We start from the raw sequence: 21,752 nt of genomic DNA, 5'->3' as shown, positions 1-21,752 counted from the left end.
GATACTAGGGGCCCGGTGCACGAAATTCGTGCACTGGGTGTGTGTGTGTGTGTGTGTGTGTGTGTGTGTGTGGGGAGTGTCCCTCAGCCCAGCCTGCCCCCTCTCACATACTGGGAGCCCTCAGGCGTTGACCCCCATCACCCTCCAATCGCAGGATCGGCCCCTTGCCCAGGCCTGACGCCTCCGCCAGAGGTGTCAGGCTTGGACAGGGGACCCCCATCTCCCCCCCGATCACTGGCTCTGGCCCCCGCCCAGGCCTGAGGCCTCTGGCCCAGGAATCATGCCTGGGCAGGGGACCCCCATCTCCCTCTGATCGCTTGCTCCACCCCCCGCCCAAGCCTGACGCCTCTGACCCAGGCTTCAGGCCTGGGCAAGGGGACCATCATATCCCCCCAATCCCCGGCTCCGCCCCCCACCCAGGCCTGATGCCTCGGCCAGAGGAGTTGACCCTCATCACCCTCCGATCACCAATCACCGGATCGGCCCCTTGACCAGGCCTGAGGCCTCCGGCAGAGGTGTCAGGCCTGGGCGGGGGACCCCCAGCTCCCCGTGGTTGCAGGCTCCGCCCCGCCCAGGCCTAACGCCTCTGGCTGAGGCGTCCGGCCCGGGCAGCGGGGACCCGCAGCTGCAGCGGCCCCGCGATCGCGGGCTCCGCTTTAGGCCCAGGCAAGGGAACCCTAGCTCCTGGGACTGCCAGCTTCGACCGTGCCCAGCTCCCATCGCTGGCTCCACCCCTACTTCCTGCTATCACTGGCCAGGGCGGCAAAGGCGCCTGATTCTCCGATCATGGCTGGGGGGCAGGGCAAAGGCGGCCCCAGGGCCGCCTTTGCCCTGCCCCCCAGCTCTTAGCTCCCCCCTGGGTTTCTGATCACTGTCAGTGGCAGGGGGCTTCTTCCTGCTTTCCCTTTCACCTCCCTGCATTGTGCCTACATATGCAAATTAACTGCCATCTTGTTGGCAGTTAACTGCCAATCTTAATTGGCAGTTAACTGCCAATCATAGTTGGCAGTTAATTTGCATATAGCCCTGATTAGCCAATGAAAAGGTATCGTCGTACGCCAATTACCATTTTTCTCTTTTATTAGATAGGATTAGGTTATTTCCAGAATTTTTGCTGAACAAAGCTGGTAATAAAAATCCTGTTTGTGTTTACTGGACTTTATTTCAACACTTATTTTCACTTGGACACTTTGGAGAAGGATACTAAATGGCTTAAACTATTAAAACCTGTGGAAAACTAGATGATTCAAAACAAAACAAAACAAAATAAAACAAATACCCAAAAGCCCAGGGACCAATTAGAAGGAGTTTGCCTAGGGACCTAGAGTCCTCTTGAGCAAGCCCATACAGTGAAGGAGCCTGTTACAGACACAGTTCCTGGCCACCTCTTCCTGAAAGCGGAACTTGCCGAAGACACTGTTCACTCCAGCTGTCCTTGCTTGGCTCCGAAGCCTTGGGTGGCTCTGCAGTGTCTTCCCCGAGCCTGACACTCAGGGCCTCTATGACCAGGCCACCCCCAGTGTCATCTCATCTCCCAGGCCATCTCCTTGGGGATTCTGCACCAAGGTCAGGCATCAGCTGTTTTTCCTAAAACAACTTGCTCTTTCTAGCCTGTGTGCTTCTGTCTGTCTGTCTCCCCCGCCTCCCTACAAATGCCATTTCCTTCATGGCGGGTCTTCCATCACCCTAAGCCAGGAGCTATCTTTGTTTTTTGTGCTTCCATAGGCACTCACGTTTGATTTTATGTATATTATATTCTAACTTATCTTCTCTACCCAACTAATAAAACATTCACCCACTTTTAAAATGGACGTTACAGGCTGCCTCCCTGGCTTCCATTCCATCCCCTTCATTGGGGGGAGCCATGAAGTTTGGGTGGGAGAGACCTAGCTCTTGTTTCTAGTGCAGTCCCTGCATGTCTAACCCACTCGGGTAAGCCTTTGTCTGGCTTTGGAGGTTGGATCAGGGGTGAGCACATGACCAATTTGGTCCAATCCCAGTGAAACCGAGCACTGTGTCCAACGGCCAAGAAAAGACGTCTTGGAGACAGAGCAGCTTTCAGATACAGTTTGGCCTGTTGGCCTGGCACTGAGGCAGCCATTCTGCTCCCAGGAGGAAAACCAGCCTGAGAAGGGAAGGGAGCAGCTGAAAGAAGATCTGAAAAAAGCATTAAAAAATGAATCTGGCCTGGCTGGCGTAGCTCAGTGATGGAGTGCCGGCCTATGAGCCAGGAGGTCACGGTTCAATCCCCAGTAGGGGCACATGCCCAGGTTTCGGGCTTGATCTCCGGTGTGGGGTATGCAGGAGGCAGCCAATCAATGATTCTAACTCATCATTGATGTTTTTATCTTTCTTTATTTTATATTCTCTCCTTCTTCCTTCCTCTCTGAAATAAAAATTAAAAAATAGAATCTGGAGTCTTGATCAAACTGAGGCTGGAATGTGGCTACCTCTGCAAGTTCCAGTTAGAGGAGCCTACAAGTTCCCTTAAGGTTTAAACTAGTTTTAGAGCAGGGTGACTGCATGCTCTCTGGGAGGCTGTCCCAGCCAGCCAGCCATGCACTTACCTTCTTTGATAATGTCGATAATGTCATTGGCATTGAAGCTGAGTTCGTCTGTGTCCTGAGCGTCGTAGGCATACAGAGCCTTGCACTGTGGCACCTGAGGCTTGGGCTTGGGCTGGGGCTTGGGTCTGCCCCCTGCTGGGTTGGGCCTGCTGGTCGTCTGTCTCCGGACCCTGTGGAGAGAGTGGAGGCAGGTGAGAGATGGCACCTGACAGGGGCAGCAGCAGTTCCGTATAGTGGTCACCAACTGGTGGTCCGCAGACCACTGGTGGCCCATGAGGTCCGAAAGGTTGGTGACCGCTGGTCTAGGTCATGGGGCCAGCACTGGCCTGTTCATGTTCAAATCCAGCTTCATCCGTAGAAAGCTATGTCACCCCCTAAACTTTTTCTGATAATAAAACAGCTTCCCTGACAAGGTCATTGTAAAAGCATAGATAGCTCTCAATAACCATTAGCTGCTGTATATATATATATATATATTTCCCCCCCCCACATATATAAAATATATATATATATTTTTCCACAATATAGCTTTTCCACAATAATAAAACAGTCACAAATGTATCCCCTCCCCAACTTTGGACACAGAATTTTTGCGGGTACCATAGAAGCCTCTCCTCAGCTGCCATCCCTCCTAGAATGACCCCCCCCCCCACACACACACACTTTGTATTAATAATTCTGGTTTCCTTTGTAGTTTTACAACACACGTCTCCCTAAACAACCCACGAAAGGAATCCCATTCTACTAGCACTCACTCCATTTTTGGGATATAGCCTGTTGATGTGCGGAATTTTAGTTCATTCATTCTCATTGCTTTATACCACTCCACCCCGTGCATATGTCCCAATTTCCTGACCCACTCATTGGGATGATTCCAGCTTTATCACAGAAATGCTGCTGGAAATGCGCTTGTGCAAGAGCTCACCCAGAGCCGCTTCTCACCTTAGCACTGCTGACATTTTGGGCCACTTGTCTTTGCTGTGGGGCTGTCCTCTGCACTGTAGGGTGTTTAGCAACATCACCGGCCTGTCCCCTCTGGATGCCAGTGGCACCCACCTCCCCTTGGTCAAGGTCATCAAAAGTATCTCCAGCACCAGAACACTAATCCAGCTTTCAGTGTATGCTTCCAACACACCGCTGCCTCCGGTCACCATTCACACACTGTCTCAGGCATGTAACTATCGCTTCTTCCTATTAAGGGAGATCTTTAAACTTATACCTGAAACAACTATTAAGTATGTTCATGAAAGTATTTAGAGAGAAAGGAAAATGAAATAGAAATATAGACCCTTCCCCCTGCCCCTTTACTTAAGGACAAACCAAAGGCAAGTTAAGCTCCCGATTTCCTCTAAGAGGGTTGGGCTGAACTCAACATAAGCAAGGCTGGGGCTGGCCTGTTATGCCTGCCAGGTCTGTGAGCACCTGCTCTCACCTGGGGGAGGGAGGAGGAGAAGGGAGGGTCTCTCCTTGGGCCTGAGTTTTGGAAGCAGAAAGCACACCCGGTTTGGAGCTGTGCTCTCAGGAGGCCAGAGCCCCAGTGTCCTCGCTGAGGTCCTGTGATGCCGGGTGCTCACTGGGTGCCACGAGTAAGTTGGATCATGAGGGCGTGCGTAGGAGAGGGGCACTGGATGTCAGCAGGGTGGTAGGGCTGTTCCCAGCAGGGGTGGGGTTCCTTGAGTGCTGCCTGGGGCTCCCTTTGTGGGAGGGAGCAACCCCAAGGTTACACAGGCTTCATTCAGCCTCCTCAGGTCAACCCTGTCCCCACCTCCCACCCCAGCAAGCACTTCGATCACAGAGGAAAGGTGCCAGAGAGATCATTTGCATACATCATTTCCTCCCTGGTCCCCTGGCAATCCCCAGTCCCTGCTTGAGACATGCTGGCTTCCCTGAGAGCTGGTCGGGCACACAGGCCTTTAATTAAGAGACCTGTATATTAGGGATGTCAGCATTTGGTTAATAAGAGCCACTAGCCTGCATACCAGCAGTCAGCTGATTTCCCAGCAACAGGGAGTGGGGCGGAGGGCGGGTGAGTGTCAGAACACCCTTCGAGGGAGGAGAGCTCCAGCCTGGTAGTCCAGGGAGCAGGGTGGGGGTGGGGGGAGAGGGGGAGGAGGGGCGCGTACACACACACACACACACACACACACACACACACACACACACATTCCCCAGAGGCCCCTAGATGAGGGAAACCTATCATCAGGGCAGGTTGAGGAGGCATTTGGAGCCAAGAGTATTGGGATTTAGGTGTGGTCCCCAGACAGGGGGCCTCAGTGAAGCTGGATGACCCTGGAAGGTAGGACCATCCTCCCTGCAGCCATCCCGGCAGTCACCCCTCCCTGGCTCCTCTGCCCATCCACCTCCAGCTTTGACTAAGCCCTCAGTTCCTCCTCCATTTCTTCCCTGCCAGCAGCTTCCTTCCTGAGCCCCCCCCACACACACACACACACCCCCGTCCCCGCTTCAATATCGCCCCAGCTCAGCGTTTATTAGTTCACCTCACCCCCTACTAGCTTTTCTGCTCTGGATGTGGTAGGTAGGCAGACGTGAGTAGAGCACGGGTACAGGTATAAATGGGCCGGGTACAGAAGGTCACCAGGGTGGAAAGCCCCAGGTGCCCAGGAAAGGACAACTGTAGGGTGGGACCTCGCCCCCAGCGTCAGGAGGTTTGGACCCCTTGACCTTTCCGCCCCAGAGATAACATCTAAGCCTCAGTTGTATTTCAGCTCCAGGCCCAGAGAAGCAATAAAACCAGATAAGGCTGCTGTCAGGACCAGCTGCATTGAATAATGACCCCTGCCCTAGTGCCAGCCAATCAGTGGAGACCACAACCTTTAATGGACACACCTAGAAAGCTATGAGTACTCTATTGAGACCTTCCACTGGGATCTCCCCTAACACCGAGGCCCTTAAAACCCTTAGGAGGGAGGACTCAGTGCACTCTCCCTCCAGGGAGCATGCCTGTGCCTTCCCTCTCTCCTCCCTCCTCCCTGCCCCAGGCACATTACCATGAGCTTCCTCACACCCAAGCTCCAAGGGTCCTGCCTTTACCACTATAACTTGTTTCCTAAGCCCAAATCTAGGAATTGCATTTTCTACCTCTGTGATTTACCCAATACATGTTCTCTTACAGTTTGGGTCTGGACTCTGAATTCTTTCCTAGCCAGAGCCCAAGTACTGAGGTTGCTGAACCCAGGTTTGGTCTGACCCTACTGGTTAGACAACTGGTGCCATTCCTGTCACCTACAACATTGGGAAATGGGCCAAGGAGGGCCCTGCCAGGTGTGGCCCCTGTGGGCCCCTAGACTCATGTCCTGCCACCAGGCACACTGGTGCCTCCCCACCTTTTGTCATGGAAGCCCCTGAGCCCTGGTACGGGTTAGGAGCCCCGTCACAGAGTCCCAGCTCACGTCATGCTTGCTGAGGAAAGCCAGTGCTCTTTCCCGGAGACCAGGAGCAAAACAGGGCATCAGCTCACAGCATGTCTGCCCAGCATGGCACTGGAAGCTCTAGCCAGAGCAATTGGTCAAGAAGAATAAAAGGCACTCAGATTAGAAAAGAAGTGAAAATACCACATGCGATGATTTGCACGTAGAAAATCCTACGGAATACACTAAAATAAATAAATAACCCCACCTATTGAACTAATAAGCAAGTTCAGCAAGACTAGGGAATATGAGACAATATATAAAAATCAGCTCCATCTCTATGCATCAGCAATGAACAATCCAAATGAAACAGAGAGCAATTCCATTTACAAGACATAAAAACGAATGTAATACTTAGGAGTGAATTTAACAAAAAAAGGATGATTCTCCTTATATGAAATGTCCAGAAAAGGCTAATTTATATGGACAGGAAGTAGATTACTGTGGTTGCCTAGGGCTGGGGCTGGGGGTTGGGGGGGATGACGGCTAAGGGCAGAAAACTTTGTTTTTGGGGGATGATGAAAATGTTCTAAAAGTAGATTATGATGACAGTTGCACAACTCTGTGACTATACCAAAAACTGTTGAATTGTACTTTAAAACAATTGTTTTTTTTTTAATCCCAAAAAAGCTGGTTAAAAAAACACACAATGAGTAAATTGCACCAGCCCCTCGGGGCTCTGCAGTGCATGCTGATGCCCAGAGTGAGCCGGGCCAGCTGTAGGCAAGCAGCCGCTGGCATCCCAGGAATCGGGCCGAGTGGGGGAGGGGCTGGCGGCGTGAACACAGCCACTGCATGGTCTCTGATCCCAAGGCACCAGAGGCCACTTCCTCAGAAAAATCAAAGTAAAACCTCAGGCATTACTGGGGATTTTGGGTTCCGGGGTAAACCCCGGGCAAGCTGTTTGTCCCTGGACAACTGCTCCATCCTGAGCTGGCCGGTGGGGCTCCGGCACCCGCAGTTGGGAGGGGGCTCTGCTGGCTCTGAGATGGGTGCGGTTGCTGGGGAAGAGAGTGTTTGATGTGGATGTGCAGAGCAGCTCTGCCTTCTGCACTGGGAAAAGAAGGCATCCCTGAGGTCACCATTCTGGGCTCTTTCCTGTTGAAATGTCCTCTGTGCCCAGGAGGGGGCGCCACTGCGGGATACCCAAAGCCCTCCTCCCCCCCCAGTACTCCTGCCGCTCTGTCACATCTGGGCACGTCTCCACTCTTCTTGCAAGTGTCAGCAGATGGTGTGCCATCTGGGAACCCCTGCCTGTAGCTGTGAGATGCAGACAAACGTGCCGGGCTCTGCCTGCTCCGGCGAGGCACCGTGCTAGGCATTTTCAGACGTTGCTTCATCTAACCTCACAACACTCCTGGGTTTCCTGCTGGTCTCATCTGGACGGCAGAGGCACAAGGCTCCCACAGCTCTAGCCACACGACCTTTCTGGTCCCTCCGTCTGGCCATGCTCCCCTGGCTGCCTCCACCCTCTGCCCAGTGCTGCTAATGCCTGCTCAGCCTTCCAAGCTCATTTCAAGCCCCTGCCACATGCTCTGGTACCCAACCTGCTCAGAGCAAGGGACTAACAGGGTGGGACAGAGGCTTGTGTCACTATTAGGACAGAAGGCTCCCTGGGCTGGGGCCTGGCCTGTTTGTGCTCACCAGGCCCAGGAGCCCCATGTGGCCCCAGCCCGCATGTTCTGACGGAGTGACAGGGGGCGCAGAAGGGACGCTGGCTTAGAGTTGGTGCCTGGGTGGGCGGCCCGGCTCTGCCACTGGCTGGCACATAGGGTGGGTGCGCCACTTCACCTCTTCAGGCGTCTTCACCTGTTATTAAGGGGGATCCAGGCCAGGGCCCAGGTCCTTTCTCTAATTCTGACAGAGCCTCAGAGCGCTCCCAACAACACTCCTACTGTCAGCTGTGGCCGGAACACAGGACGTCTGTGCCCAGGAGGTGGTCTGTCTCCGCTTCGCTGCAAGGCGGACTTGGAAACCACCATAGAAACGGTCAGCGAGAACAGCCGTGTTCCAGGCTCCTCTCCACAGGCTCAGCTTTAAATGGACCATCTCCTTTGCATCACTAGGGGGCGATCCTGTGTAATCAATAATGCGGAGAGCAGGACTTTCCCTGAGCTGCCAGCGCTGAGTAATGAAGTCTTAGGGGCCTGGAGCCCTCCACTGGCAGCCAAGAGCCGACTGGCCCACGCACGGAAGAAGGGATTCAGACTTCCTTCCACAGCAAACGCGGCCTGGTGCCTGGGAGCTGGAACTGGCCCCGTCCAGCCTGCGGGGGCAGGTGGTCATGCTGTCAGGATTTTTGTGGGTCAGTTGTTAAACAGTCATTATTAAAGATGAAATTGAATACACTTATGATTGAATAAGTTATAATAAAGCAAAGGCAATAAATGCTCATAGCAACCCTTCCTAATTATTTTCCTGTATCTTCTATCTATGCTCTGAAGTTACTGTCTGCTGCTTATGCATGGTGGCAACCCTACGCACCGACGGGCGTGCGCCTGGGCCTCTCTCCCCACCTCTGAGACCAATGGTGGTCACGCTGGCAGCCTGACATGGGCCACAGCGAGAGTAGAAGGGCACACGTTACAGCTCCAGACAGCCAGCAGCTCACCAGCACACCCCTGTCCCCATGCCACCCTCGCCGTAACTCACACTCCCTCGACCAAAAGCGATAAAAAGTGTGACAGAGCCTCGTTTGTTTAGCAATGGATGTGCAGGATTTAGATAATTTTGTTATGTCTGGAACTTTATGAGACTTGCATTCCTAATAAACCTGACATGACTGAAAATTGTGTTATTGGGATCATGAGGGTTGGAGCAAGAATTTCAGACAAATAACAAAATTATTTTTCCCGTTGCCATTTCAATAACGAAAGTTCACTTTTACACATAATAGTTTATAATTATAAAACTCCACATCACTGAGCAAACCCAGTGTTTCATTGTATGTAACTGTGGCACAATGCAATTTAGAGTTCCTATCACTCCCTGACCCATGTTTCAGGCTAATCTGTACACATTTACCACTTTATTGTGTCTATTTCCCAGTAAGAAAACAGACACAGGAAGGAGCTGACAGCGACTCACTCGTACAGCAGGAGTCTTTTCTGAGTCGGGCACGGGACCTCTAATGCAGCCACATGATGACCAACATGACGGTCGCCCCTCGAGCATGTTACATCGGTCTGCTCAGGGAGGACCTGCGCTGCTGGAGATGCCCCGTGGCAGGGCTGGGGGGCCGAGGGTGCCGTTGCCCTGAAACATCGGGATGCCAACTGACATCTGAACCCCTGTGGACAGCTGCCCAGCCTCACAAGATGCTAAAGGCCCGCAGGAAACAAAACCCCAAATAACTTCAGGGACAACAAAGCTCTCTGAAGCGAGGGTTTGCTCACTCGCTCTCTCCTGGGAATGCCGGTTACTTTCCAGGGGGTGTGAGTTGTTACAGTGATTGGAACAAAGACTGGGGAAGAGTCGAGCGGGAGGAGTTTTGGGCTTTATTGACATTGTCCAAATGCAGCTAGTGTCTGTCGCAATATTACCTCACCACCGCCCCGTTCTGCTGTTGCTCTGAGCCTACAGAGAGCAGCATAGCTATTGTGTGTGTGTGTGTGTGTGTGTAGGGGGAGTGATGAAGGGGTCTCCCTGACTGGTCCTTTGTCTTGCTTTCCTAGGCTGCATATTCCCCGTTAAAGCCAGCAATGCTTAAAGCTTAGACCCTCCCGGAGACCCTCTGTGCAGGTCAGAGGTTAGAGTTCTTGCGAGAAAAGCCAGTGGCCAGGGGACACCCACTTTTCAATCCTGGTAGGACATGACTATTTCCCTAAGAGAGCAAAGCACATGAGTAACAGTCATAAAACCAATACAAATAAATGTTCAAGCTGCATATTGCTTTACCATCTACAAAGCCCTATTTCATCTCCAAGAAACCCCGAGGAGAGGGTTTTTAAATTATATTCTCACTAGAGGCTCAGTGCACAAAATTGTGCATGGGTAGGGTCCCTAGCAGCTGCCAGCTGGGGCCTTCCTTCATTCCACACCACCCCCTGGTGGTCAGCGCATGTCATAGCAAGTGATCGAACTCCCGGTCTGTTTGTGAACTCCCGGGGGGGGGGGGGGACACTTTGCATATTAGGCTTTTATATTTATAGATTATCCCTCTTACGCAGGTGAGGTCACCAAGGTGTAGAAAGAACAAGTGATAGACGAGAGGCAGCGCAGCATGTGGCACATGGAAGGCACGTGGCCTCGTCAATATTCAATGAATGAATCTATGAAGAACCAAACCCTGAGCTGGGACTCACACCGTCCCTGCAGCTGCGAGTCGTGCGCTCGCTGCACCCCGCCAGGCCACCCTGTGAACTCTGCAGCCGCCACCCCTCTGGGGCAGCGGGTGCACTAGTTCACGCCAGGGTTAGCTGGGCTTAAGCTTTCAGCTATCACTCCTTTGTTCTGCAGATGTAAAATTTATGTCTTGAAATTCCAGGAAGGAAAATAATGGCATTTTATTTCACTGGCTCTTTAAAATAGGGTCTGTTCCAAAAGGTTGAATCTATAAACATTACTGGAAATGAGGGAATGGATGCCAGGAATTCCTCAGCTTCGTGTCGGCTTGGGCCAGGATATGGCTGCCACTCCTGTAGCTTACGGGTTGAGAAATATTGCTATTGGACACTTGTTGGAAATTTTAAGCCCCTTGAAAATATGACTCCATTAGGAGAACCTTGTCAAGAAACACACAGGCAGCATTTCAGTTTTTCTATCGATCCCTCCTTTGTGCCGTGGCCAGAAGCCCTACCGCTGAGCACTCCCAGAATTTTCCTGGTTCTCCAACTGCTAGTTGGAGTAATCTCGGGGGTACCTTGAAATTTCCTGAAATTGTCCTTGCATGAAATGGATCACGGGATTAAAAAGGCCAACAGAAAAGACATCCCGGTCTGGGTTTTGATACTTTCAGCAATGAAGTGCAGGTAGATTTTGTCATCTCACTTATGGGGAAAGGGATAAAGCACCCTTGATTGGCACATCACGTGTTCCTACGAAGTCAGAGCAAAGGCTGATGAATGAGCTGCCTGTATGATTCTTTCTTCACTTGCCCTCTTTCCCTGAGAATCAGCAAGGAGCTTTCACCTGAGTCGGACTTTTCAGAAGGTATGCTAACGGACTGCGAGACGATGGCCCCTCTACATCTTGCTTAGTTTTCTTGGATGACGATAACAATGACGATGACAAGAACGATGACTATGTCACACACGTGGCAAGGCAAGGGTAAAGAAACCAGTGGGGGGCGGTAATTAATTTAGTAAAAGCTTCATGCATGCTCTGTCCCCCCCAAAAACCTTGACGGAACATAAAATAAACTGACAAAGACTTTCCTGAATTAACTCGAGGTGCTAATTACACCATTTGATTTTATCCACACTCCATGATCCAAAAGAAATGATTGCTTATGCTTAATATGTCTGGAAGGAAGAGTGCACTGGGGGCGGGAGAGGGAAAGAAAAGATAAACCCGAGGGTGTGAAAGCTGAGTTGAGACAGACTGTGCTAATCTTGTTTTTCTAGATTGGCAAGTTCTAGGTCACTGCCTGGGACTGTGATGTCTAAACGATTTTTTGTGTTTAAGGAAAGGTACAAGCGTGGGATCCCAGAGCTCCCCGCTGGCTCCAACAACTTCCTGTGGAATACAGCAATTCATGTTTTCTTGGCAAAGGGGAGCTATTAAGTGCACGGAACCACGCGGCTCCTGAAATGCACATCTGAGGTCTCTGGCCACATTAGAAATTATTTTCAATTTCACTTTTATATGTTTTAGAAAATGAATTCTAAGAAAAAGCTCAGTCCTTTGACCAGAGTACAATTTCTTAAGAAATGTGTGCCCCAGAGCAGATTTAATGTCCAGTGGAGACGGGCTGGGATCCTCGCAGCTACCGGACTCAGTGCCTAGTAACAATCGTGACTTTTACACACAGCTGGGAGCATCGCACTGCCCGCAGGCAGCTGTGAAGGTGCCCTCTCCTCCAGCCTCCCGGCCATCGCCACGGCAACACCACATAGACCTGATCTTTAGGCCTGAATGTGGAGAAGGGTGTGATGGGCTTGAACCGAGAACCGCGGAGCCGAGGGCTGGAAGGGAGCAGCCTCGGTTAAGACACAACGTTCCTAAATTGCCTGCTCTTGGCTGACAGATGCTCCGGCTGGCTGGTGTGCAAGTCTGGAAGTTGCAGAAGCAGGCTGGAAAGACGACTTTGCTTGCCAAAACCAAAGCGAGTAGGAAGCTAGCAGGCAGAGCTAAGGGACGTGGTGCATTTCGTTCACCGACTTCAATCCCCTGCCTCCTTGGGACACCCAGCTGGGCCGGGAGGGGTTGCTTGATTGCTTCAGTGATGTCCGCCCCTCTGAATGCGTGGGTCTGGATGGCAGAGCAATCCTGTTGTCTCCACAGCATCCTTTCACCTCACCTTTACACAGACCCTTCCCTGGCTTTAACCATCAGACCAGACGGGTGATTTTCAAAGTGTGGTCCCTGGTTCAGCAGCAGTGCTGGGAACTTGGGAGCAATGTAAAGTCTTAGGTTCCACCCCGACCTACTGAATCCAAACCTCTGGAAGTGGGCCAGCAAGTTCTCCAGGGACTCTGGTGCTCAGTGAAGTCTGAGCGCGACTGCTTTAGACCAGGCCAACCAGGGGAGCCATGGTCACTAGAACAGATGCAACAGAGCTGGTTCCACAAGGTTGGGGGAGGCGGGGAGAGAGATGAAATGAAGGGGTGGCATCCACTCCACTGACGGCCACCTGTATGCAACCACGGTGCGTCCATCCGTAGCCCAAATGGGGTAAGGCTCGCGAGGGAAAGAGAAACAGCAGGAGCGAACGTGGTGAAGTCCCTAGTGCTTTGTGGTCTTTGGAAGGAAGCTGACCAGGCAGGAAAAACATCTCATAACGGGGCAGGGAGGCGAGTGGTGGCTGCCCACCCAGCGGGAGGAGCTGCTGTTCCGCTCCCAGCACTGCTGTTTGTACACGTCTCCTGATCCCATTAGAAACTTCATCATCATTCCAGAGGCTTGGGGAGAATGGAAAATGGAGGAGGGCATGAGAGAGGGGAGCAGGGGGTTGAAGGAGGCCCCTCACTGGGTTCAGCAGAGAGAACTATTCCACCACTGAGAACCATGCAGAGTTGGAAGGTCCCTAACAGTCACGACCACCATGAGATAATGGTTGTATCACCATCACCATCACCATCACCATCACCATCACCACCACCATCACCACCACCACCACCACCATCACCACCACCACCATCACCACCACCATCACCACCACCATCACCACCACCACCACCACCATCACCACCACCACCATCACCACCACCACCACCATCACCATCACCACCACCACCATCACCACCACCACCACCACCATCACCACCACCACCACCATCACCACCACCACCACCACCATCACCACCACCACCACCATCACCACCACTACCATCACCATCACATCAAACTAAGTTGGCTGAGCAGTTTGCTACATGCCTAGTACCAGGCTAGGCATTTTGTGTATAATTTCTAGTCCTCTCAACAACTCTGCAAGCTCAGTGGTATTACATCTGTATACAGATGAGGAAAATAAAGCTCAGAGAGGAGAAGCAGCAAGTCCAATATTAGATAAGCAATAGGGGCTGAAATAGGATCCTCATCCTTCTCTGGTATTTGACAATACCACTCTACAGTATTTCCCCCTGGTGATTTCCGTCCATCCTGTGCTCCTTACATTCTCGGGCAGCTCATCTTTGGGCTACTAGCACGTTTTTGGTTTACTGGTTCCGCTATCTACCTCCTGGTAGAGTTCACTCACATGTCCTGCAATTGGCCTAACCCCCTTTCCACACCGATAACTCTTGGAATATCTGCACCAAGCATGTCAAACTCAAAGGCTAACATGGGCCCAATAAACAAGGCATGTGGCCCGTGGGCCGTGAGTTTGACATGCTTGATCTACACAGTTTCAGGAATCTTCCCTTCCTCAGGTACAAAGCCTGGCTTTCTTTTTACTACTCTTCATTTTTTTTTTTTCTGGGAGAATTTTATTTTCTGAAAAATAAAATTTTTATTCTAGAAAGGCAGGAAGGCTGTCATTTTAAAGCCCTGAAGAGCTGATTCACAAACAAACTTCTATTTCTCATGGAATTCTGGAGTGTTATTCTCAATATTCCTGATGACTCTTTGAGCGATCATATTTATGCAACTGCAGGCACAGACACAAACCAAAACCCCATTGTTCCCCAACCATGCCGGAGAGCAGAAACGGTTACGGAGTAATTGAATCTTGGGGCCGAAAGGGACCCCTCTTCTGATGTTTCTAAGACACGCCCTCTCTGGAGAATGAGTTGCGTGCCATGAAGTTGGTCGTACTTTTAGAAATACCAACCAAGGGCCGCATGGTGTTGGGTCCTGGAGGACAATGTGTGGGTGGAACCTGTGAACCTTGGTGTGACTGATGGAGAGGAGGTGCTGGCCTCACCCACAGAAGGCGGGAATCTTACCCTGCGACACCCTGGTCTGGGACCTTGAGGAAATCCAAGCTCTCCGGCATCTGGGACATGCGGTCTGAGCCCGTGGACTGCTGTCGGGGCAGGGGTGGGCGGGCCATGGAGGTGTACAGGCTTTTCTGATTGGACCGCTGGTTTCCAGGAGCATGCGGGTGTGGCACAAACTGGTTTTTGATGACTCCATTCTGATGGTATCCTAGAAAGAGGACAAAAATCAACCTTCAATTTTACAATCCTTTGCCAAAAGTCTCTCCAAATTCCTTCCATTTATTAACCAAGAGCAACTTACTTAACATTGCCAGGCCTCAGTTTCCCCATCTGAAAAGATGGAGGGCATAACCGCTAACATAGCGTGGGGAACAGCGCTAACACATTGCAAACTGCCCAGCGAGCGCCTGGAACACGCAGACACTCACGCACGCTTGTGAAATTCGGCAGCAGAATCACCAGACGGCCAGGGTTTCAAAGCCCACAGTCGAGAAAAGGTAAGCTTGAAACTACCTCTTGAGGGAGGCAGGCACTTTCTTGGGTCTGAGAAGAATTATGAGGCTACGATTCAAGCCTCCTGACAGGCAACTATTTAAACACTGGAAACCTATTTTCAAAGGCTCAGTCTTGGGTGTCCTTGCAGGAGCCCGTTGGGAGAGGTGGAGGGAGCACCCCACACAGGCTGGGGAAATGTGGCTGCTGCTGGGGTCGATCCGGACAGAGCAGGCTCCCTTCGCCACACACCTGCTCCTGGTCAGGATCACATTATCTGGGGAGTAAGGGATGACGGTGATGGGCATCGCCAGTCCATGCGAGGTGTGAAGAAGCCCTCAGCTCCTCTCCGTTGGCAGATCGGGGCAACAGCGAAGAAGAAGACTCCTCAAGGCTCTGTGAACCCACCACGAAGCCCTTCCCACTGCACTAAGGGAGGGACTCTGGTACTAGCAGGACGGTCTCGCCGGTAAGAGGGACTGAGGGTTCAGACTGGGCTCTGCCTCTCGTAGCTGTGTTGACCTTGAGCAAGATAAATGCGCCTTTAGAGTGCCAATTTCTTCATGAAAGAAACAAGGAGCTTGGTGAGAGCCAACTGCCGCCAAGGTTGCCAAGGATCGGAGAGGGGCACGCAGAGCGGGTGAGCTCTGGGCCGTGATGCTCACAATGGGCGGGGGGGGGGGGGGCAGGGGGGGGGCTCTCCAAGCTGCTTATAACCCACTCACCTGCCATAAATTCAGAAAGTAGGAGTAAGCGTTTAGAAATGTTCATAGCAGTGTCATGGGCATATTTCACATCTGTTAAATCTAATAAGAAACTTTGGTGTATCATGTTGAATGCTTTTAAAATTCCATTCTTCTAGTGATCTTTATTTTACCTTAAAGAAATATGGTTTGTGGTGGAATTGAAATTAAGAAAAGAGCAACAACAACCCAGGTCCCTCACTGCAGATCATGTGACAAGGGCCGAGCTAAGAGAGTCAGGCCCAACTGCCTCATTTTACGGATGAAGAAACTGTCATGGAGAGAGGTTGGGTGCCACGCTCAAGGTCAGATACTTGGCCTGAGGTGACTCGGGCCAACCTAGCTGAGGCCAGCCCTAGTTTCCAGGTGGTCTGGCCAGGATTTTGCACAGGGACTGGCCCATTTAGTAACACAACACCACATTGGTTCCCTTGGATGGCTTTGTGCTTGGCTTTTCTTCAAGGATAAAGGCAGAGGGGAGGAGAGACAGCTGGGCCAGGCAGGACGGGACTCCAAGAGGAGAGAATCAGTTTCTCACTGACAGGCACAGTGTCCATATTTTTAGCACAGGAAACAAAAGAAATGCTTTTTACTACTCATCTCAGACACTGGGCCAACAGATGACCTGTTCAGGCCTAGAAGCCCAAACTTACTCACATCAAACATTCTAGGGGCAGTTTTATTATTAACTGAATTTTGTGAGTGAGGGAAAAACATTTTTGTCAATTTTGAGAGTGCTCTTCAAACACTAAACAGATTACGAAGGGCAAAAAGCCTTCCTAAATTTGGGTTTGGAGTTCATTGACCTGCATATTATATTTTTACCATAAAAATGAGAAATATGAAACATAAGGTCTAAACATCTTCTTTGTATTAAAAATTTTTTTTCTATCAATTTTGTATCTCAGATATTACTTTATTTTGGGGAGTCATTCTCCTAGAGCCTATCTGACTAAGAATAAACATTTTCAACTTGTCATTAAGCTGTAAACTTGTTGCAAAATATTGTCGTGGGTGAGGATGGTGAGGTTATACCTGGCAAAATCCTGTTTCCATAAAGGCATCATCCTGCACCTTCGAGGCCAACAGCATCCTGGCCACCACGGACAAGAAGCCCCTTCTCTCTCACGGAAGGAGGGAGCCTTTCCTAAGGGAGTGACTAGCGCCGGGCAACGCAATCCCGGCCGATCACTCGGCACAGTTCAGTCTGAGCAGCTCACACTTCCCTGCATTTCAGGGTCACCAGCAGCGTCGCTGTGCTGGGAGTACACCTGGCGCTGAAACGGCTCAGGGCTGTCTAATGATGTGCATGTATCTGCTAATGGATTTCTTCCCAACTATGCTTTACAAGTTATGGGTTCAGGTTAACGGTCCCGGCCCATGGCACTCGCGTGGCTTACCTGGCGGGGGAGGGGCAGCTCTCATCGGGTAGTTGGCATTGTGAGTCTGACTGGAATAACCTCTGCTTTGGGTGGTGTTCCTCCTGGTGGGACCTGAAATAAGCAAGCACCTATCATGAGCACGGGGTGAGAAGGAAGACGGTGCGGGGCAGAGGAGGGGAGGGGAGGGCCGGGCGGGGGGCGGGGGGAGGGCGGGCGGGGCGGGGAGCGTGAGCCCGGCCCCAGGTTCCCGGGGCCGCAAACACTTACGGGAGTTCTTGGGCAGCCCGGGTCCGACGCTGACCTGCAGCACTTTGCTGCTGGGCTTGAGGATGGCCAGGTCCCCGAAGCCCTGGTGGAACTGCACCTGCCGGGAGCCCCCGGCACTCCAGGGGCCCCAGTTCTCTTTTTTCAACTTGAGTTCAAGCCTGCGACAAGCGTATGGGTTGGAGTTAAGCCAGAAGGAAGCAGAGAGAGAATGCAGCTCTCCCACCCCGGCATGGAGCTCAACGCTGGGCCAACCTGCTGTAAACAAGGCCGGACCAGGATTTGCAAACCAGCGCAGGGCCCGGGGGTGAGTCTGATAGCCACGGTTTGGCACGAGCGTGAGCCAGAGGCAGAGCATCCGGGGCCCAGCACCCGTGAGACACCAGGTGGTGAGGCAGGTGCCAATGTCTCTGCAGGTGGACTCAGGTGGCACCGCCGGGGGACAGGAGGAAGGGGACAATTTCCAGGTCACACCTGCTGTGGGGCGCCCTCGTGCCTCTCTCCCATTTCCCTGGTCTGTTTGTGGAGGACTGGGACTGCCAGGCACACGTTAGCCCGTGTCTTCCTGAGCGCAGAATGCGGTTATTATTGACCTAAGTCAGTGATGGCGAACCTTTTGAGCTCGGCGTGTCAGCATTTTGAAAAACCCTAACTTAACTCTGGTGCCGTGTCACATATAGAAAATTTTTGATATTTGCAACCATAGTAAAACAAAGACTTATATTTTTGATATTTATTTCATATATTTAAATGCCATTTAACAAAGAAAAATCAACCAAAAAAAATGAGTTCGCGTGTCACCTCTGACACGCGTGTCATAGGTTCGCCATCACTGACCTAAGTTCTAGTCCTTCACCATGACCCCACCCCAGGCAGAGAAGAAGACAGCGCTCAGCAACCCAAATCCAAATAGCAGGGAGGTGTCCTCACAACTCCAACCGCCCCCCAGGCAGTTTTTATTTTTCATATTGCCTACTAGTGTATGCTTACACAGTTCCATTCCATATTCTGCTTTTTAAAAACCCTATTTTGCATTTGTTGGACCAAAAAAATCATAATTTTAAGTAGCTGCCTATTATTCTATTGAGTGGCTTGGCTCTTCATAGTCTCCCTTTCTTGTTATTCCCTTATTACAAATTCCCAGAAAAAATAACTGCCCCTGTTCAAACAGCCAAATGGTTCCTTGGAAAAGCAGCAAAGAATCCATACAATTACCAGTATCTATTTCAATGCAACCACAGCAGCATCAATCATGGTAAGTTTCCCTCATCATGGAATTAAGGCTTTACTTTGGAATTCTTGTGGGTAATAAGAGAGATCTCCATGTTACAGATGGAAATTTAAGAAGAAAAAAACCCACTCTCACCTGACAAATAGGAGATCAGAAGCTTGCCGTATACCAGGATCTGGCCCACGAGACCATGTGGTTAAAGCAAAGGCAGGCGAGCCAGGACCCAAGGCGCTGGCCATCTGCAGCCCAATAGTCCCAGTGCCCCACCCAGAGGCATTATGCATTGATTTTGGGAGCTTAAGCTCCCACTCTGTTCACTTTCTCTTTCTTCCAGTCTTACTCTGCCCTGGCTGCTCTGCTAAATAAAGTATTCTTTTATTGGTAATATAAAAAAATCTGCCTTTTCCTGCCTCATTTTGGTGACCTTTGTCCAAATGACAAAATACACCCTTTGGTGAAGTCATTGTTTCACAGAAACACAAAAGTGACCTTTTCAAAGTCTGTGACAGCCATTGGACTGTAATCTGCAGCTCTGCGATTCCAGGGGGTAGGGGGCGGTGGGGGTGGGGGTGGAGGTGAGGAGGGGGGAAGGAGAAGCTAAGGCAGCCAGGGCGGAAGCTGCCAAAGCCCCCCGCCCCCCCCCTCTCAGCCTGGACCTGGGCAGTGAGCTCAGGGCCCCAGGTCCCAACTTACGTGTTGCTAAATTTCAGAGGTAGTTGTTTCTGGGTTTTTTCCTCATAACGCTTTGCTAAGAGGCTTAAGAATTCAGTTTTGAAGACGGATTCAAGCAAACTGTCATACTCTTGCTCGTGAAGAATAAAAATGTCATCTTGCATCGTACTGCAGAGATTAGAAAGAAAAGAAAAGTTGCACTTTTGTTTACCCATCCTTTTTTCACTCGTTTTTTTTAAATTCTGTAAGACAGCACTCAGTTTCTAGCCTTTCTTCCTGCAAGGGAGAATCTTGACAACAAAACACAACACGGAGTTACATAACGGAGTCCCTGGAACCGGCTTTGGGAGGAAGTGTACAGACACCCACCGCATCTACAGAAGCACCTCTCCCACGTCACTGCCAAGAGCAGAACTTCAAGAACGATGTAGTCTTTAAAAAAAATCCATTAGTCTTTTTAAAAAATCCATTTTCAAATTCCATTTCTATGTTCTTACGATCATGTAAATCCAGAATGTGGCTGAGTACAATGGGCTGACAAGGAACCACTCCACATGCGTCCCAAGTTAGTAGGACTGACGACATGGTCGCAGCTACTGTAATAAATCCTAATTTGAAGAATTGTAAGCTCAGTTATCAAAAGGGAAGCCGACATCCTGGGCTTCGAAGGCACTCATTATTAGGGGCGTTTGGGTACTCGGTGCTCAGCTAGCGTGTGCCAGGTGCCGCTGAAGGCGCACACCCCCCGCAGGGCAGACACACACCGGCCAGGTGTGCGGCAGCGGCAAGCACGAGCATCCCGTGCCACCTGATGCATTCCGCGGCGCAGGGAAAGCACACCTTTTCGGGAAACGCACGTTTGGGAAGGGTACGGCTGTGGACAAACATGCCAAGTCCCTTGGAATTAATGAAATGACGCCCGAGCATCCTAGCACAAGCGCGAGAGACTGCTGCGTGAGGAAGGGAGTGCGCACAATGGGGAAAGAGGGAAAACAGGAAGCACCACTTTCTGGCGTGTGGGGTGAGGTACGACACTCCTGTTGAGCTGGCTGGACTCAAAGCATTCCTTGACCTGTCCAGACGTGTCTGTTTGTCCGGCTGAACTGCAAGCGGGACTGATTATTCAGCGGGGCTAAATGAGCCCAACATAAGCAATCCTGAGGAGTTTAATGTGCTTAGATTTATTACCATAAAGAAAAAGAAAAAGCAAGAAGGCCAAAACTTCAAGGTCAATTATCAGCATGAGTCTGGAAACGAGAAGAGATGGTTTGGACACTTTGACTTTAACCATCAAATTCAAAACCCCTCCCTTCCATGACCCAGGCTTAGGAGTTGGTGAATCCATCCTTGTCAGGGCCAGAGTTCCAGCCAATTCCTTTCTCCTCAGCCCATGCTCCTAGATCTGGAAACAAAGCTTTTACATTTATTTATTCTTAAAAAAAAAAATCAGACTTATCTTTGGATTTCGCCCTTGTCTTATTCATGTGCTCAAGCTGCAATTCCTTGCAGATGTCTGCACCCCGTGCTGAAAGCGCCCTCCCCGGTGTAGTCCCTGCTTTGGCTTTCTGCTTGTTTTTATCCACTCATCTTTGTGGCTTATTGTGGTATTGCTGACAACACTAGAAAATCTTGTTTTACTCCCCGAACCAGTATCTTCTTCAAAAAATGTTAGTTACAAAACACTGAGTAAAGTCTTTTTTTTTTTTTTTTTTTACATTTTATTTTATTTTTTTTAATATATTTTTTATTGATTAAGATATTACATATGTGTCCTTATCCCCATGTTACCCTCTACCCCCCTGCTCATGCCCTCCCCCCCCGTTGTCCGTGTCCATTGGTTAGGCCTATATGCTTGCATATAAGTCCTTTGGTTGATCTTTCCCCCTTCCCCCCACCCTCCCCTACCTTCCCTCCAAGGCCCGACAGTCCAATCAATGCCTCTCCATCTCTGGATCAGTCCTTGTTCATCAGTTTATGTTGTTCATTGTATTCCACAAATGAGTGAGATCATGTGGTATTTATCTGCTCTCCAGTTCCATCCATGCTGTGACAAATGGTAAGAGTTCCTTTTTCTTCTTCCTATTCTTAAAGAATACCTTTCAGCATTTCATATAATGCTGGTTTGGTGGTGATGAACTCCTTTAGCGTTTTCTTAGCTGTGAAGCTCTTTATCTGACCTTCTATTCTGAATGATAGCTTTGCTGGATAAAGTAATCTTGGTTGTAGGTTCTTGCTATTCATCACTTTGAATATTTCTTGCCACTCTCTTCTGGCCTGCATGGTTTCTGTTGAGAAATCAGCTGACAGTCGTATGGGTACTCCCTTGTAGGTAACTGACTGTCTTGCTCTTGCTGCTTTTAAGATTCTCTCTTTGTCTTTTGCTCTTGGCATTTTAATTATGATGTGTCTTGGTGTGGTCCTCTTTGGGTTCCT

General features: G+C 50.5%; 1 protein-coding gene across 4 annotated transcripts in view; it reads right to left on the bottom strand.

Moving 5' to 3' along the window:
• Positions 1-21,752, bottom strand: part of MYO1E (myosin IE) — a 197,251-nt gene that overhangs the window by 5,784 nt on the left and 169,715 nt on the right. For all 4 annotated transcript variants that reach the window (XM_059699613.1, XM_059699616.1, XM_059699609.1 and 1 more), the window contains 5 exons: positions 19,341-19,487; positions 17,420-17,577; positions 17,171-17,263; positions 14,542-14,743; positions 2,568-2,737 (listed from right to left, as the gene is read on the bottom strand). In XM_059699613.1, coding sequence (XP_059555596.1) covers positions 2,568-2,737; positions 14,542-14,743; positions 17,171-17,263; positions 17,420-17,577; positions 19,341-19,487 — 770 coding nt within the window. The remainder of the gene's footprint in view (positions 1-2,567; positions 2,738-14,541; positions 14,744-17,170; positions 17,264-17,419; positions 17,578-19,340; positions 19,488-21,752) is intronic.

The sequence above is a fragment of the Myotis daubentonii genome, chromosome 1 (genome assembly GCF_963259705.1).
Source record: "Myotis daubentonii chromosome 1, mMyoDau2.1, whole genome shotgun sequence".
Lineage (NCBI taxonomy): Eukaryota > Metazoa > Chordata > Mammalia > Chiroptera > Vespertilionidae > Myotis > Myotis daubentonii.
Note: the sequence above shows the minus strand (reverse complement) of the source record. Positions and strands in the feature narration are given on the sequence as shown.